Here is a 15,726-nt window from a genome sequence, read left to right as displayed (position 1 = left end):
TATTTGAAAAGAGGTATCGAATAAGAAATCAAATTATTATTGCTTCTCTTACTCTCAGTCACTATTCAATGCGTGGATTGGCAGTGACGGTGCTCGAATGTGCAGGTACCCGGTCGGCGTTTCATCACACAGGGCATTTCATGTCGTCGGGACGGGGGTTATCCTTTGGATAGTGGTATTGCTTTTAAGAGCGGCATTTTTTTATAGGCATTTTGCTCGGAAAGGAACGCGAGACAGGACGACTTACATACCATACACCGAGGCGGAGCTGATTTTGATCCGGGAATTCCACTCAATACTAGAGAGATGATCAGAAACCACCGAAACCACCTTTTGATACACACAAGAAAGAAACAAAGCTTAGATTAGCTTTATTAAACATAAAACTTGGGCTACGAAGACAGCTCCTCATTGACATGATACTCATGCGGTATCTCGCTCCCACGATTGCTACAAGGTCACTTGATCTTGATCTCCCGCCCCCCAACTCCCCCTTCCTCATCAGAATGGTCTCTTATAGACCCAGGGAAGAGCATAACTTAAGACATAAATGGCCTATTTCATCTCGTTCGGTTGTCGGGTTGTTGTTTGATAAAGTCAAAGATCTGGCGATGGGATGCGCCCGAGCGGATGACGGAAAAAATGCGGGACACATCCTTGTCTTCGCCATGCGAGATCATCCTTAGCAACTGGATGAGAAGGGAATGGTGGTTCTGAAACTCTGTCTCTATACGTTCAGAGGGGACAATCTGGTCATCTGCTGCGGTTGCTCCGAAGCTGTTTTTAAATCCAGGTCCGGTTCAGCCTTTAATTCAGGGGGAAAAAGGTCCCTCGCATCATACGAGGCCAAGGAGGTGGTCAAAAGGGATAAAAAGAAGCAAACTATATACAGGATGGAAGATTGGGGCTGCTTACCTTGGTGCTGCCAGCGAGGCTTGTCGTCTGAGTTTGTCTCCGGCTAAGCCTTCTTTGCTGCCAGGATCGCTAGCAGCGAATTGAGCCGACATGTCTAGGTGTTGGGTACTGATTCACTGGCTGTGGTGATGCTAGAGGGATCAATCAATTCGGATTATCACAGAGCTGGTCTTGAGAAGTTTATGCGAGACTGGTTTGTGGACGATATGGCTTTCCGGGTCGAACACTTGCACATACTTTCATGACGAAGAGGTCAGCACTTAGGAACAATGAGAATAATGAATCAAAAGGGATGATGGAAATTAAACCGAGGTGGGAGATGCAGATTCGGAGGCTCATGAGAGTGGGAGAAGGATAGAAGGGTCACCCTTACAAGGAATGAGTTTATTGATTTGTTGTATCTTGGCCACCTTATCTTCCAGAATCGACCACGAGTGAAACCCCATGGAAAGACCCGAAGAGAAAGAAGAAGACGACTGATGGACGGTGGAACATTTCGAAACCTTCACAAAGCCCTTTGTTTATTTTCTCAAGCCGATGTTCGGCCAACAACCTTGGTATCTTCTCCCGATCAGAACAAGCGGGTCCGTGTCTGCTTTATCTGCTTATTTGCCAGGTAGCCTTTTATAAAATCCGGGGAAAAAGCCGGCCAATCGTGCGTGCCATTCCGCTGTCATGGAATTTCGAAGTATCAGTTAATTCGCCTCTGGAAGTCATCCTCATTTATACTGATAGGCTGCTATCTATTGCTAGTGATCAAGTTCGCAAGGAATGTAGTCCCAATATGACTCAAGAGATTCTAAGATAGGACTGAACCCAGATTATAATTCGTTTTGTGCTTACATAGATGGAAGTTAGAAGCCGACGGCGACCAGCAACGATGGATCTGCTACACATAGAAAGACGGCCCCTTACCGGGCTACCGCTCTGCTCAAGGTAGAGCGCGCTAGCATAAGAAAAGTGCCAAGACAAAAAATCAACGGAACGCCGCATCCGATTGGACGGATGTGGACCACCCAATCGACAGTGGATTGATGGAAAGTGCCCACCGCCGAAAGAGAGTTCGATCCTTGCTGGGGCAGATATTGCAGACCTTTACAGGCTGCGGAGATGTAGATCTGGTCTGATTCCGTAAAGGAAAATCCTCCCGTACTGTCGCCTAATAGAGGCGCCATGTACTGACCAAAACTGCCATGCCGCATCACCCCCCGGAGTACGGTTTCTCCCCGGTACATGCCGTGTATCACGTGTACTACTTCGTAAAGCAGAGCGCCAACTTGTGGTCGTTCCCATCAACCTGGTTGATGGGAAATTTCGTAACCTACCTTGTGCGGTGGAAAACTTTCCCGGGGCCAGATCTGGTTTTAATGATTCAAGTAGCAGCTTCAAGCTTGCAGCTACGTTGAAACTTCCAAAATATTGTACTTTTGACTTTTGATAGCCTGATGTCAGGGGTGGAGTCGAGTAATTTAAGAGCAGGCGACCAGTGTCAATCGCTAGCAGATCCATCAAACTCGGCGATGCATCTGGTCGAATCGCCACGAACAGTTCATCATAACCGTGGCACGGTGACGCACACGTGTGGAGGCTACACTTTAGGGTGCATCGAGCGGTCAAATTGATCGGCCATTTTTTGACGAGAGTCTGGGAATGGATGGGTTAAATGGCAAGTAGATGGCGTTGCAGTAGATCCTACAGCCTTGTTGCGCGACCAGGTCTCATACTGAAAGTCAAACATGCATATGCCAAATCAGGCAAAGGAAGGATACTGTAAAATAGAGATTTCGAGTGCCCTGTGCTGCCCTGCGAGAGGACGGAGGAATGATCATCGTTAGGGGTGGGTCCAGGGTAGAGCGATAGGACATCAACCTTTCCCTCGAGTCTGGGGCCTTGAGTTCCGGGTGGGTACTGTGGCCATCATCCCAAGGCCTAAACGAGACCTCATCCTTTCATTTGGTGGGTCTTGTTTCCGAGATCCTTGTCGAGTGCCGCTAGTTTTTGGAACCTCCACTTCAACATAGCGGGTACGTCTCACAGCTTCGGGAATGTTTTCGGCTGCGTGACGCAAGTCTCGTGCTGAAGCACCACCTACCCCGCCAGCACTCTTTGCTCTATACCGTCAACGGGGCGAGATTGACAGGCTACTGGATCGTCGTTCTCTAATCATTGTGACGTTCAGTCCTGGGCCACCGAGCCACCGGTTGTGTGAAAGCTGTAAAACCTCCCTTGTGTTTGCTGAAGGATGAGCCCCTAGATTTTTTGCTTATTATCATCTGCATGCCACCTTTGATCGTCTCGACTAGCTCTCAGACCAGTTACTTTCCCGAGTCCCGCTTCAAGAAAAATCCAGTAAGCGCACCTCGATGATTAATAAACCGATGAGATGACCCTCGCCCCCTTGCAAGTTCCTGGAATTTTGAATTCGATCTGTATGTGCCATGCGGTGCTGTCCGCTGTCAGCATGTCTCGCTCCTTTGCGTCTTCGAAGACGACCGGTACACTAGACTGACTGTCGTCTTGCAGGCTCCATCACCATATGGGGTCAAATGATGTTGATTCTCGATTAGCTGGGTTAGATACAATGGCGCAGAAACCATTGACCCACGAGACAAGTCACTCGCTGGGCCTAAATACGAGCCATTGTGACAGTTCCAAGCTGCTCCCTCAATTGGCCCCCGGTCCGATGCCCGTATTCTCTGCACAATCATCGATGGCCACCCGCCGGCCAAAGAAAAATTCCACGGCCTGTCTAGCTTGCAAAGCAGCAAAGAGGAAGGCAAGTGTCCTGTGACCAAATACAAGCTGTGTGGTTTACTCTTGAGGGTATCAAATATGGTACTCGGATCAATGGCTAATCGTTGTCTGTTAGATATAGTGCTCAGGACTTCCATCCCCGTGTAAAGCTTGTTTAAACGCTGGCTCCGAAGAAGAATGTCAGTTCCATCCAAGCCGCGATCTAAGACGGAAAGTAGCCGTGAAGCGGACAATACAAGAGTTATCCGATTACAAAGACCTGTTCGATTCATTGTTGTCGACAATCCGGCTGGCAAATGCAGACCAGCTCAGCGAGGTCACTGCGATAATCAGAAACAATGTACCGATGAAGGACATAGCTCATGCCGTGAGCAGTCCCGTGACAAACTTTCCCGATTCGAAAACCTCATCTACCAGTAATTCAACGATGCCAAGGGATGGGAGCCATCGGCTTGGGTCACCATTAAGTGAGCAGTTCGTGACAAACTTTCCCGATTCGAAAACCTCATCTACCAGTAATTCAACGATGCCAAGGGATGGGAGCCATCGGCTTGGGTCACCATTAAGTGAGCAGTTCGTGACAAAATCCCGACTCTCTTCAGAACTCAATTTAGTGCCCCCATCTCCAGAATATGATGGTCACATAGAATATCCACGGGCCATATTAAATCCATACGCACGAATATCTCTGGAAAGTCTTTATGATATCCCGCCGTACAGGGTGCCGGCAAAACCGTGGACGGAGGCCACTGATGACAATGATCTTGTGTCGCACCTGGTCTCCCTGTACTTCACGTGGGATCATCCGTGTGCACAATTTGTTGATCAAGGTATTTTCCTCGAGCACATGAGACGGGGGGACCTGGATTCGGAGTTTTGTTCGCCGCTCCTAGTAAACAGTCTCCTTTCAATGGCAAGCGTATGCGGTTCCAGTTCTTATTCTACCCATTCTTAGAGTTTTTTCTAATGCCCAACAGGTCTATTCTGACCATCGAGGGGTATTTTCTAATCCAGGAAATGCCTTCTCTCGTGGACAAAATTTCTTCTCCGAAGCCGAAAGGTTGTGGAAAGCTCAAGAGGGGCGTTCAGCATTATCAAGCATCCAAGCCCTTGTCATGATGTGTTGTGTGTATGGGGCCCTTTAGGAGACACGTATCGGTCGTGGTTATGCTAACATTATTGCAGATTGTCATATCAAGGAAAGGCGAATCTCAGCTGGTTGATGCTGCAACAGGCCATACAACTGGCACATGACATTGGGTTGTTTATGCTGCCAAGAGCTAAGCATCGATGTGGAGAGAATATGACTTCTGATATGGAACGTGCTCGGGCGATCACGGCCTGGGGGATCTTCAGTTTGAATCAGTGAGTGGTCGTGCCAAAGCAGAGAAGAGAGCGAGCACTGATCAATCTTACAGACAAATGTCAATGAAGTTGCAGAAGGTAGCAACATTGTCAAAGCCTGCATCCAGGATAGACGTTGCGGGTGACCATGACTTTGACTGGATGCCTTATCCACGATCGAACCAGATCATGTATGCCGCCAAGCGAGCTCATCTACCTCAAATCCGACAAGGCCTTGCCGAGATGACTGATATCATGTTACACGTTGAAGAGCTCCTAGACGACGAGGAGCTAAGTATGAGCTTCACTGCATTGTCTGTGAGGGTAGAGGACCCATACAACCGTTTGCAACAGTGGTTGGCGGATCGGCGAGATGCATCGCAGATTCGAAAAGAGCTAATTCCTCAGCTTCTGATCCTACGGTGAGCAATTTTCTGACCCGTTTCTAATGTATCCGAGCTGACTTTGAACAAAGTGTCAAAGGCCTCCACGCGATGATGCACTTAGTCGAAATGTTGATCGAGCGTGACCAACAAGGATCGATGATTGCTCAGTTGCAGCAAAAATGGTGTGCCCAAGCCGAGGAGATAGCCCAGTGCCTTCGTATCCATCGTCAGTCCTATGGAATCTGGCTCATTCCTAGCCAAGTGATTGATATCGTTCAGGCAGTCTTCTACACCTTGGTGCACCACCTGGAGAGTAGTAATACAGTGAGGCACGCTTTTATTGAATTCTGTCGATTTGGGATAGCCCTGGGCCAGAAGTCCAAGCCAATGGCTGAAACCATCTACGCCATTCAATCGCTTTCCCAACGCGGGTCTATTCAGCTACCTACTGAAGCCATCACAATCCTTGACGGCTCCAAACTATGGAAGGGTCAGTAGCCGTGCAATTGACGTCTCCATTTTTGAAAGAACGCGTGTGCGAGGATGTCTCTACATCGATGGGATGGGGCGGTCAGGACAAGTGTGGTTGATGCTAGGCTACTGAGAATCAGAGAAGACAGTGAAGGTGCAGGAAATCGAGGCATTAGAGTTCTACCAAAGTTCCCGGCCCCTAGTCGGTGCGCCCGAAGTTGGCTTTTCCGAAAAAGAAGGGATCAGAGTCCGCTTATCTGATGATTAGCTCATGCATATTCCGATTTGAAGAGATATTTGTTTCAGAAACATGTCCATTTGTTGAATGACAGCGTCTCCATTTTATATACCCAGGTGGCGCGCAACTTACACCTGAGCTAAAAAGACCACTGAAGGGTAAGATTTCTAGTTCCTTGGACCGGTACTATATAGTGGCACGCATAGGTAGTTATGTTCCCTTAAGAGTAGCTTTGATGAAATATATAATTATTCTAGTCTCTTTTTCTGGAGCTATATCTACGAGTGATACTATACTAACGAGAATCCTGGAAGGGTGTGACTGGTTGAATTGATGAAACAACGAACGCCACATTCGATGATCCCAATGACTCGAGCAACCCCCCGACGGACAATGAAACCATTCGTTTGGGCTGGGTGCCAATTATTGTTTGACTACACTAGCCTCTGGATCTTCCATCTACTACGTGAATGGGGAACTTGATGGTGTGTTTGGTGATCTCTGCACCTGTCGCCTATGTCAGACTGCGATTGAAAATACCCCATTTCAATGTAAGAGATATGTATGATCAGTGTAGCGATTGAAACCCGGAGTTGCACGGAGAAAGAGGGGATTTAGGGCGGCTGACGGTAAAACCACTCAGCCGGGATGCATTTATGACCCTTGATGGTTGGAATGTAAGAAATAGTAGGTTGGGTAGAGATTCGAGACGTGAATTATTTAAAGAACACTGCCGATATTTACCTTATCGGCGAATATTCGCCAAAATCTTATCTTCAACAGCCTTACAGATACACTTGATCCTTGGCTGAGAGCCCTCTGTAGAACATATTCCTTGACTCCTGTATAGATTTATTGATAGATATTTTACCATGAAAGGACTTCGTACGCAGCCCATAAACCAATATTTTGGAGAAAAGCTGGATCTGGGTCTGACAAACGAAGGTTCCGAGGGCAGATTGCAGCGTCGAATGAGGGGAATATTGCCACGGAGGTGCTGGGAAAGGAGAGATTGGACGTAGGATAGGCAAAATAAAGTGGAAATATCTGCAGCGGCAGCTCTGGTGGAACATCATTTCAGAAAGCAAGTGTAGTGCTAGCAACTTGGTTTGTTAGTCGGTGGTTTCCGTCATTGGCATTAAGGAAGCCAAGCAGCTCAATTCTGGAACAACATGACAAAGTGAAAGCTCTGAAATACTTAGGCGAGTGCCGTATAGTTCGGAGTCTCCGCGCTTCGCGATGGGCCAACAAGAATAGAGGTTATAGTCAGTACGCCCGGGATAACGGCTGGAGTCACCATCATCACCCAAACCACTGCCTTAAGGAGCCTTGGAAATGTGAGAGGTTGAGGCTCTGGAAACGCGTGGTCTGCCACAGCTGAGAACCGGAGAGAAACACGCGCAGACCAAATTTTGCTAGCATGCGGATGGCTGAGTGCGGACTTTTTCTCCGGACCAGTGCCCGGAGCATTCGTCGACTTTGCAATGCTACCCGTCTTCCGAGAAGCAACGTCGCTTCATTTTGCCATACTGGTGACCAGAATGGATTTCTGACCAAGCTGACTATCATTGCGTCCTCCTAGCTCCATCCCAGCGAGACTACCGAAGTTCTATGGAGCTCGGTCGCACCTACTCCAGTTGTCCCTATGCTGACCGGAGCGCCGCGAACCCGCCCCCTTGGAACCTCGACAAATAACATTGACTCAACGAATAACTTTGACTGGACAAGTAGCTTGGATGCCGGTTCACTATGCCCCGTCAAGAAGATCCACCCTGTTAAGTATAGGTTGAGCGGTGCCCATGTTCATCTCGATACAAATTCACGCGGCGAGGGAAGACAGATGGAATAACGCGACGACCGCCACCCAGTAGCCTCGAAACCACGGAGGATAGCAACCTGGAAAAACCAAAGAGACTTGTTGCAACGATTATTGGGCCCCGGTAAGTGGTTGTCCTGTTGTGGTTAGGCGTTGATAATGAAGGTTCAAAGCAATGACTGATGATGTAACTCAGTGGCGGCCCAGCTTGTTTTAGACAACACTCACCCAAATACCACCGCGTATCTGCTGTCATAACGTGGTCACATTCAACGCACCAGATTTGTTAAGGAAAGATCATGGCGTTTGATGGAATACGGTATTGGTCTGGATCTTCTGGGGATCAACGCTCAAACGCCCCCATTTTGTCGCCACGGCGGCACGTGGTCCCTCTGGCTGGTTAAACTGGAATAGAGAATTGACAGATATCAGTCAAGTTCCACACGTGCAGCTCCGGCCAACTGAAAGGATAAGGTGCTGCAACACTGTGTCGCGAGGTCGCAAGACCGCGAGCCATCAAAGTGGCCATCGAAAATCCATCCCGCAATGCATTATCAGCCCAAATGTGATCTTTTGGCGTTTTGGATGGACGGGAGAAGGGGGTTTGTATCAGGGTGATGTGCTTGGGACGGTCGGAGCCGAGTTAAGGGTAGACAAGGATTGCACTCTCGTCGTGTCGAGATGGAGTATTGCGAGCGGCTCGCGTTGCAAGGCGACAAGGATCGCATGACACATCCTGTGACTGGATATATCAGTTTCAGCCGGACAGTTTATGAATGACCGAAGATAAAAAGCGGAACTGACTCACTGAAGGACAAATACTCGGCGTGACGCCGACAGGCAAATCTCAACGGTCATTTCCTTGACCTTTTAGATCCCGTTGCTTGCAAACCGCACAAGTATTTCCAAGCTTAATAACCATTTATATATTCCCACCAGTCATGGTGTCTCATCCTCCAAAGGAGCGTTGTATGACGGTTTCATCCGCAGAAGATTACCGACCTGTAGTCTGAGAGTGCCTCCCAACTCCACCGTTTTGCTGAGTAGACTCGCAACTCCATAGCAATTTAATGGTATTATGGAAAATTCTGTGCAGTATGAGATTCGTTCTTCGTTCCGGAGGACTCGCTCGCTGGATGGGCCGTGATTTGGACGGGGGGTATGTCCTTTCAACGTGTCGGGGGGTAAGGTTCGCTCGATCGTGAATCAGTCTTTCTCTGCGACAGTCAGCATTATCCAAGGGAAGAAGAAGGGCCAGTTAGGCCTGGATTTCCGCTATGCAGCAGTGACTGATGATCAGTCCCAAGTGACGCAGGTCACGAACCCTGTTCATGACTTTCGCCAACATCACGATCCTAGGGGGGGGTGTGCTGCGTCCCTGGTTCTTGAGCACGCCCCGGAAATGGAACGAGGCGAGACGTGCCTCATCAGAAAGACAAGAAATATTCTCCGCTTACTACAGAGCTTCTTTGGGCTCTCAGCTGGCAAGGCACCACCGTCGAAGATTCTGTATGAAGTTGAGTACAGGGCAGCCATACAGGGCTGGTGAAGATCCTGACTGGGTCGGCTCGGCTACGGACTCGTCAAATCAAGATCATGGAATACCGCAACAAACGTATCAGCCGAAAAGACCAGAGGATCTCATCTTCAGGTTATTCGATTCTCGACCACCTCCCAGGTTTCTAGAATCCTAGCAAATCACTAGAAAATCACTGGAGCACAGCAACACGACTTGTTGATTAGCGGCTACTCGATGCTGCGTTACTGGACCAACCCCGATCATCGTTATTTACTGCCCAATTTCTCTGCAGCAGCAAGTGTCGCAGGGAAAAGTGAATAAATAGCAACACAGTGTACAATTTCCAAGCTCCTTACAGCACACCACAGGCACGGGGAAAATATCCCAGTCAGGTGCTATATGATCTTGGTGTTGGCTGGGGATCGGTGGCAAAAAGTCACGGCTCTCATATCCAGCATACCATAGCGTCGCATTTCGCGGATCCAACCGACACTTTCTTTCATCATATCGTGGTGTATATCATTTTGCCCATTCTACATGGGTTCAAAAAGCAACAGGAAGAGAAGGGATATGCTTGGTCTTTGTCCTTGTTAGCACTTGGGGCTACTACTTTCTACGACCTTTTTTTTTATTTATTTTTTATTTTTGATCTTCTAAATACGCTAGGCTAGAAAGATCCTTGCTATTTGCTCTTTCCCCATTCCCACAAGTGTGCCAACCAGTTCACCCCCTCCCAACACAATGAGTTACAGTCCCCACCCTCACCCGTCTGATCCCAAATATGCTTTAGAGACCCTGGAAAGCCAATTGGAACCATTCAGCTGCGATGATGCCTTTCCTGGACTTGTGCAGCCGTCTCCGTCTGTGTTCCAGACCAACATCGATCCCATTCCTGGCGGCGAGCCTCTGGGGCCCAACCCGGGCGAGCGACCTTTGAATTCGAAAGTTCCCATCCCCCGTTCTGTATACACTGGTAACTATACTGCCAGCAGCCGCGTCGGTAGAGCATGCGAGAACTGCCGCAAGCAAAAGACCAAATGCAGTGGTCACCGTCCCACCTGTCAACGTTGCCAGGATTTTCACATCTCGTGTTCCTACGGCGATCGGAAAAGAGAAAAGATGCTCCGGTGCGTTCAATGTTTCGCAGAAGGCCACCCCCCCCATCTAACTCAAGTTGTAGCGAAATCAAGGATCTGACCGCGCAGGTTCATATTTACGAAGACTTGCTACAAGAACTGAACCCCCACCTGGATTCCTCGTTGGCCCAGCGCGTTGACGAGACGCTTAGCGGCAAATTAGTCAGAGTACGAGTTACCGCCCTTCTCCGTCCCTAATTGCTATTATTCCTTTTCTAACGTATAGTTGTCAGAATGATTCTGGTCAGGACCCAGAATCATTCGCATCTCGCACGGGGAGGACGGAGGACTCTCTGGTCGCCGTAGCCCACGTCGAGGAGGACTTCAACCGCGATCTAGCGTCGCAGGCGATGGGCTTCGTGGGGGAACACTCGGAGATGGCATGGTTGTACAGACTCAAACGCGATCTCGATCAAGACAACAAAACCATCGGAGACAGCCTTCCTCGACCTTCGATATCATCCGTCAACTACTTCCAGGACACAACGATAATTACAAGCCTTGAAGATGTCGACCTACTAGTCCGACCGCCCCAGGAGATTGCGGACAGACTCCTTGAAGACTACTTCCAATCTGTGCATCCCGAGTTTCCCATCATTGGCAAGGAGGCCTTCATGGGCCAATACCGATCCTTCTATTCGAACAACAACGTGCGAGTCGGAAAGCGATGGGTCGCTGTGCTGAATCTGGTCTTGGCCGTCGCGGCGAGGCTTCCTGAGCTAGCCCAGAGACAACCGCAAGGAAACTTCACTGACCATGTGGCATACTTTGCCCGGGCATGGCGGCTGAGCATGGGCGATATTGCGTTGCTGAATCATCCAAGTCTGGAGCAGGTGCAGGTGGAAGGCCTAGCTGCTTTCTATCTTCTGTCCACGGGTCAAGTGAATCGGTACGTCATTGGGCCTATTTGGTTATCCCATTGTTTAAATAGTTTTGCCTAACTGGTTCTCGTCCCTTAGGTCGTGGCGAATCATCGGGACCGCGATGCGGTCAGCGGTGACCATAGGCCTCAATCTTCGTATAGAGAGTGACGGCGTTACTTGTATATCACAAGAGACTCGGTACAGCGTTTGGTGGGCGTTGTTCATATTGGATACTGTGCTGTGTGTGGTGGCTGGCCGACCACCAAGCACCGACGAGGTTTTCTGCACTACTCCCCTTCCACGTCTCCGCAGAGAAGAAGACTTTTGGGAGGAAGGAGTTACACAACTTATCACCGACCAGGAAGCTCGGAAATTTTTATTGACATCCTTACTCTCTAATAACCTCAGGACCCCAGGGCCGAGCGAGGCTACGGCAGAACGCAGTCGCTCAACAAAATGTGGATCAAGCAATGGGACCGATCCGACTACTCAAGGAATGACAAACGCTCACATATCAAATACGTCCCTATACCTCTTATGCGCTGTAGACTTGGCGTCTCTGCTACGGGAAGCAATCGAAACCCTATACGCACCCGGGACCGCGCGGCGATCCTGGCCAGAGATGGAGGCGGCTATCTTTACTTTTAACAGTAGTACTGACAATTGGCTCTCCCGTCTTCCAGCAGAGTTTCACTTTGGGGCATTAGAAATACACCAAACTTTTATCCGCCAACGCATCAGCCTAGGCTTCCGCTTCTATACCACTAAGTTAGTCATCACCCAGCCCTGCCTCCGCCACCTCGCCCGCCAACCCCCCCGGTGCCACCTCCAGCACCGTGTGCGATACCATGGCATCCATGTGCGTGCAAGCCGCATGCCAGATGCTAGATATGCTACCCGATGAGGCGGATGTGAACTGGCTCTACGGGGTTTCACCCTGGTGGTGTGTCGTACACTATATGATGCAGTCCACCACCGTCCTCCTGATCGAGCTCTTTGCACAAGGTCAACGGGGATCCACCGAGGCCACCGTCCTCGCTAAGAAGGTCGAGAAGGCCATCCGCTGGTTGCGAGCGATTTCTATCAACCATTCATCCTCACGACGAGCCTGGCTTGTCTGTATAGATATTCTCTCACTGCACGGGTCAAAATTGCCATCGAAAGTTAATGTTGAGATCTAAGTTCTAGTGTTCACTTTCACTTATCTCCGGTGGTCCTGGAGCCGCGGTGTTGCTGTGGACAGGGCTGCGTTGGTTGATATATTTTCTTGAGTCAAATCTCCAATTCAATTCGATTGCATATCTTGTGAATAAGGCATGAAAGAAAGGGCTGGAGCCATAACACCACCGCCTGAGACCTTGCCCCTCGCTTGCATATTACTCCTGGGCATCCTTCCATCCATGACTGCGCGGGCAGCAATATGGACCATCTTCTGTTATTATTTGGCGCGGCGTAATTTGTCCAAGCATACTTACCACACCAGCGTGAACTGGCGGAATGAATATTCGAGCCCTCCAACGCCCCAACAGTGTTTGCTTCGTTTACACACCCCACGTGATTACTATTGACAAACCCATATCTCTGCTCATCGGGGCCACCCAATGACCCCTAGACATCTCTTCGCCACTCTATCTACTCTCCATTTGCAGCAAGAGAATTCCTATGAGTGCGATCCAAACTACAACTACTCAGCCAAGCCAAAAACCTCGTTTTCTTTGCGTATCGCATCTGCGCCTTACCATTTCCAGGTCCAATGAGGGGTTCGAGCTCTTTTTCTGCTCACGCAGACGTCAAAAATGCGACCTGTCTGGGAGGTATAGACTGTACCAAAGAAGATTTCGACTGCGACGAACGAGTGCAGGCCATGGGCTATGTGGGTGAGCATTCAGAGAGAGTGTGGCTTTACAGACTCATCCGTGACCTCGACTCGGGTAAAGTAACTCCCGATGGAGGAAATGTTGAGTCCTCTTCCATATCTTCTGTGAACTACTTTCAAGATGAGTTGAATATCGCCCCCCTCGAGGATGTGGATCTGCTAGGATACCCTCACCAACACATTGCGGACTGACTAGTCGACGGCTATTTCCAGACCGTACACTCAACATTCCTACTTATCGAGAAGACGACATTCTTGAACCAATACCGTTCTTTCTACTCGAACCGGAATATGCGACCCGGGAAACGATGGTTGGCAATTTTAAACCTTATAATGGCCATTTCAGCGAGACATTCGCTACTTGTGGACGAACGGTCTCTCGGGAAACATGATCAGCATGAGGTGTACTTTTCGCGCTCATGGTGGTTGGGCATGAGCGGCAGTATATTGTCAGACGATCTCAATCTGCAGCAAGTGCAGATCGAGGCTTTGACTGCCTTCTACCTCCTTTCGATTGGTCAGGTCCATCGGTATGTCATGTGCATTTAAATTTAGCTGCTAATAATTTATATTCACTTCTGGTCTTGCCTTTTCTTCAGGTCATCGAGGCTTCTTGCGGTCGCAATCCGATCGGCTATGGCGATGGGACTCAACTGTAGCCAGAACGATACTATTGAGGCCTATTCAGAGACTCGATGCCGCGTATGGTGGGCATTATTCATGTTGGACACGGTCCTATGCGTCATTATGGGCCAGCCGCCTTGTATCGGATGATCTAACTGCACACTACCGCTTCCTATTCCCTCTGAAGAGGACTTTGGAGTGCAGCGTGTAGTGCAGCGTATTACCAATTAAGCATCCCGGAATACCCTTATACCCTCTGTATTTGCTGAGGATCCCGCAGCCCAGGCGCGAGAGGACACATTGGATCACACAAATCCAGCACAGTATGGGTCGAACACAGAAGTGGCAGATGAGCAATCTACTCATGTCCCATCACTTACTCCTATTCATAGCATGTCATCGCTTTTATACATGGTGGACTTGTCATTCCTTTTACGAGAGGCTATTGATACTCTGTACGCTCCCGGGACGGCGCGACGATCGTGGCTTGAGATTGAACTAGCGATTTCAACTTTCAATAACGATGCCGACAGTTGGTTCTCACACCTGCCAGTTGAGTTCCATGCCACAGAGTTAGCTGAAGCTCGGCCATTTGTACTTCAACGCATCGGCCTGGCTTTCCGTTTCTATACCACCAAGTTAATCATCTTACAGCCTTGTCTTCGTCGTCTTACCCGGTTGCCACAACCCGGGTCTGTCTGCGAAACTTTGGCGACCACATGTGTTCAAGTGGCGATGCAAATGATCAACCTCTTGCCCGAGAAGGTAGACGTAGCCTGGCTATACAGGGTCACTCCATGGTGGTGTGTCCTCCACTATATCATACAATCGACCAGTGTTCTCCTGATTGCGGTATTCAATCAAGATCTGCTGAATTCCCGTGTTACTATCGGCATCGGCAAGAAGGTCGAAAAGGCTATCCGGTGGATAGGTGAGATGTCCACTAAGGATTCGTCCTCGCGGCGGGCCTGGCTTTTTTGTAGGAATCTTCTCTGTCGGCACGGGTCGAAGCTTGAATATGAGATTGATCTCGGGCTCCAGGAACCGTAGGCATTTCATTTAACATGGCTGTCCAAGGTTGCCCACTTACCCACCAGCCGGGATGAAGCTCAGTTAAGAACCAGGATTGTTAGATTAGCTGGCTTTTAAAATATAACTCCAAAGTATCTTATCTGGTCTGTAATCTTAGTTCCCCATGTTGAATTTCCAAGCCAATCACCACAAGCTCCCCAGTCTGCTAAATAACTAGCTTTTGTAATCTACGGGCGCGAATAGTTTGACATTTTTGTGATCAATATATCCGCGCGCATTGACTGATAACTGCGTCCCAGATTTTGACGGATCCCAAGACCCAACTGCTAACTAATTGTGAGGTATGATAAGACCAAGCCATTGAAAGTACAGGGTACTTAATATCAAGTGTCCTCACACATGGATTTATCGCTGCACTCTATATTGTCAACATTTTATCTTAACTGCCTGATGGCCACTGCATAGTCCACCCCGGGGCCACCGTCGAGGTGAATAGCTGCCGCGCTGTTGCGGGGGATAGTCCCCGAAGCCGCCGAAGCTCCATCGCCGCCTCGCGTCCCTTGGACGCTGCCCTCACGATGTGTTCCTTGTATTTGAGTCTCGTATCCATTATGACGCCAAGAATCTTGACATGATCTCCGGGTTCAACGGTTCCGCCGACCGTCGCCTGTTCCAGATTGGAAGGGGCTCGGAGGCCCCGCGGGTGGGTGCCGCTAGCGCCCGCTCGGCACACACACGTCTTCTTTCCCAGC

General features: G+C 49.3%; 3 protein-coding genes across 3 annotated transcripts; 2 read left to right on the top strand and 1 right to left on the bottom strand.

Moving 5' to 3' along the window:
- Window positions 1-560: 560 nt before the first annotated feature.
- N7481_010202 (uncharacterized protein) lies at window positions 561-1,007 on the bottom strand (the record flags this gene model as incomplete). The annotated part of the gene is made up of 2 exons (XM_057269421.1): window positions 561-777; window positions 916-1,007. The coding sequence occupies 2 exons, from the start codon at window positions 1,005-1,007 to the stop codon at window positions 561-563; spliced, it is 309 nt and encodes a 102-aa protein (XP_057120098.1).
- A 3,780-nt stretch (window positions 1,008-4,787) lies between these two features.
- On the top strand, window positions 4,788-5,897 carry N7481_010201 (fungal specific transcription factor domain-containing protein; the record flags this gene model as incomplete). Its single annotated transcript, XM_057269420.1, has 4 exons — window positions 4,788-4,798; window positions 4,855-5,034; window positions 5,088-5,435; window positions 5,489-5,897. 4 exons carry the CDS (start codon window positions 4,788-4,790, stop codon window positions 5,895-5,897), a joined length of 948 nt encoding a protein of 315 aa, XP_057120097.1.
- A 4,287-nt stretch (window positions 5,898-10,184) lies between these two features.
- N7481_010200 (uncharacterized protein) lies at window positions 10,185-14,992 on the top strand (the record flags this gene model as incomplete). Its single annotated transcript, XM_057269419.1, is given in 9 exon segments — window positions 10,185-10,570; window positions 10,624-10,747; window positions 10,813-11,468; window positions 11,539-12,210; window positions 12,227-12,561; window positions 13,191-13,468; window positions 13,532-13,848; window positions 13,918-14,081; window positions 14,175-14,992. 9 exon segments carry the CDS (start codon window positions 10,185-10,187, stop codon window positions 14,990-14,992), a joined length of 3,750 nt encoding a protein of 1,249 aa, XP_057120096.1.
- Between the last annotated feature and the right edge of the window lie 734 nt (window positions 14,993-15,726).

This window comes from Penicillium waksmanii (assembly GCF_028829765.1).
Source record: "Penicillium waksmanii strain IBT 27052 chromosome Unknown utg000008l:1.0-5622682.0:1.0-5626561.0, whole genome shotgun sequence".
NCBI classification, from domain to species: Eukaryota; Fungi; Ascomycota; class Eurotiomycetes; order Eurotiales; family Aspergillaceae; genus Penicillium; species Penicillium waksmanii.
The sequence above is the reverse complement of the archived record's forward strand: the minus strand, read 5'-3'. Positions and strand labels throughout refer to the sequence as shown.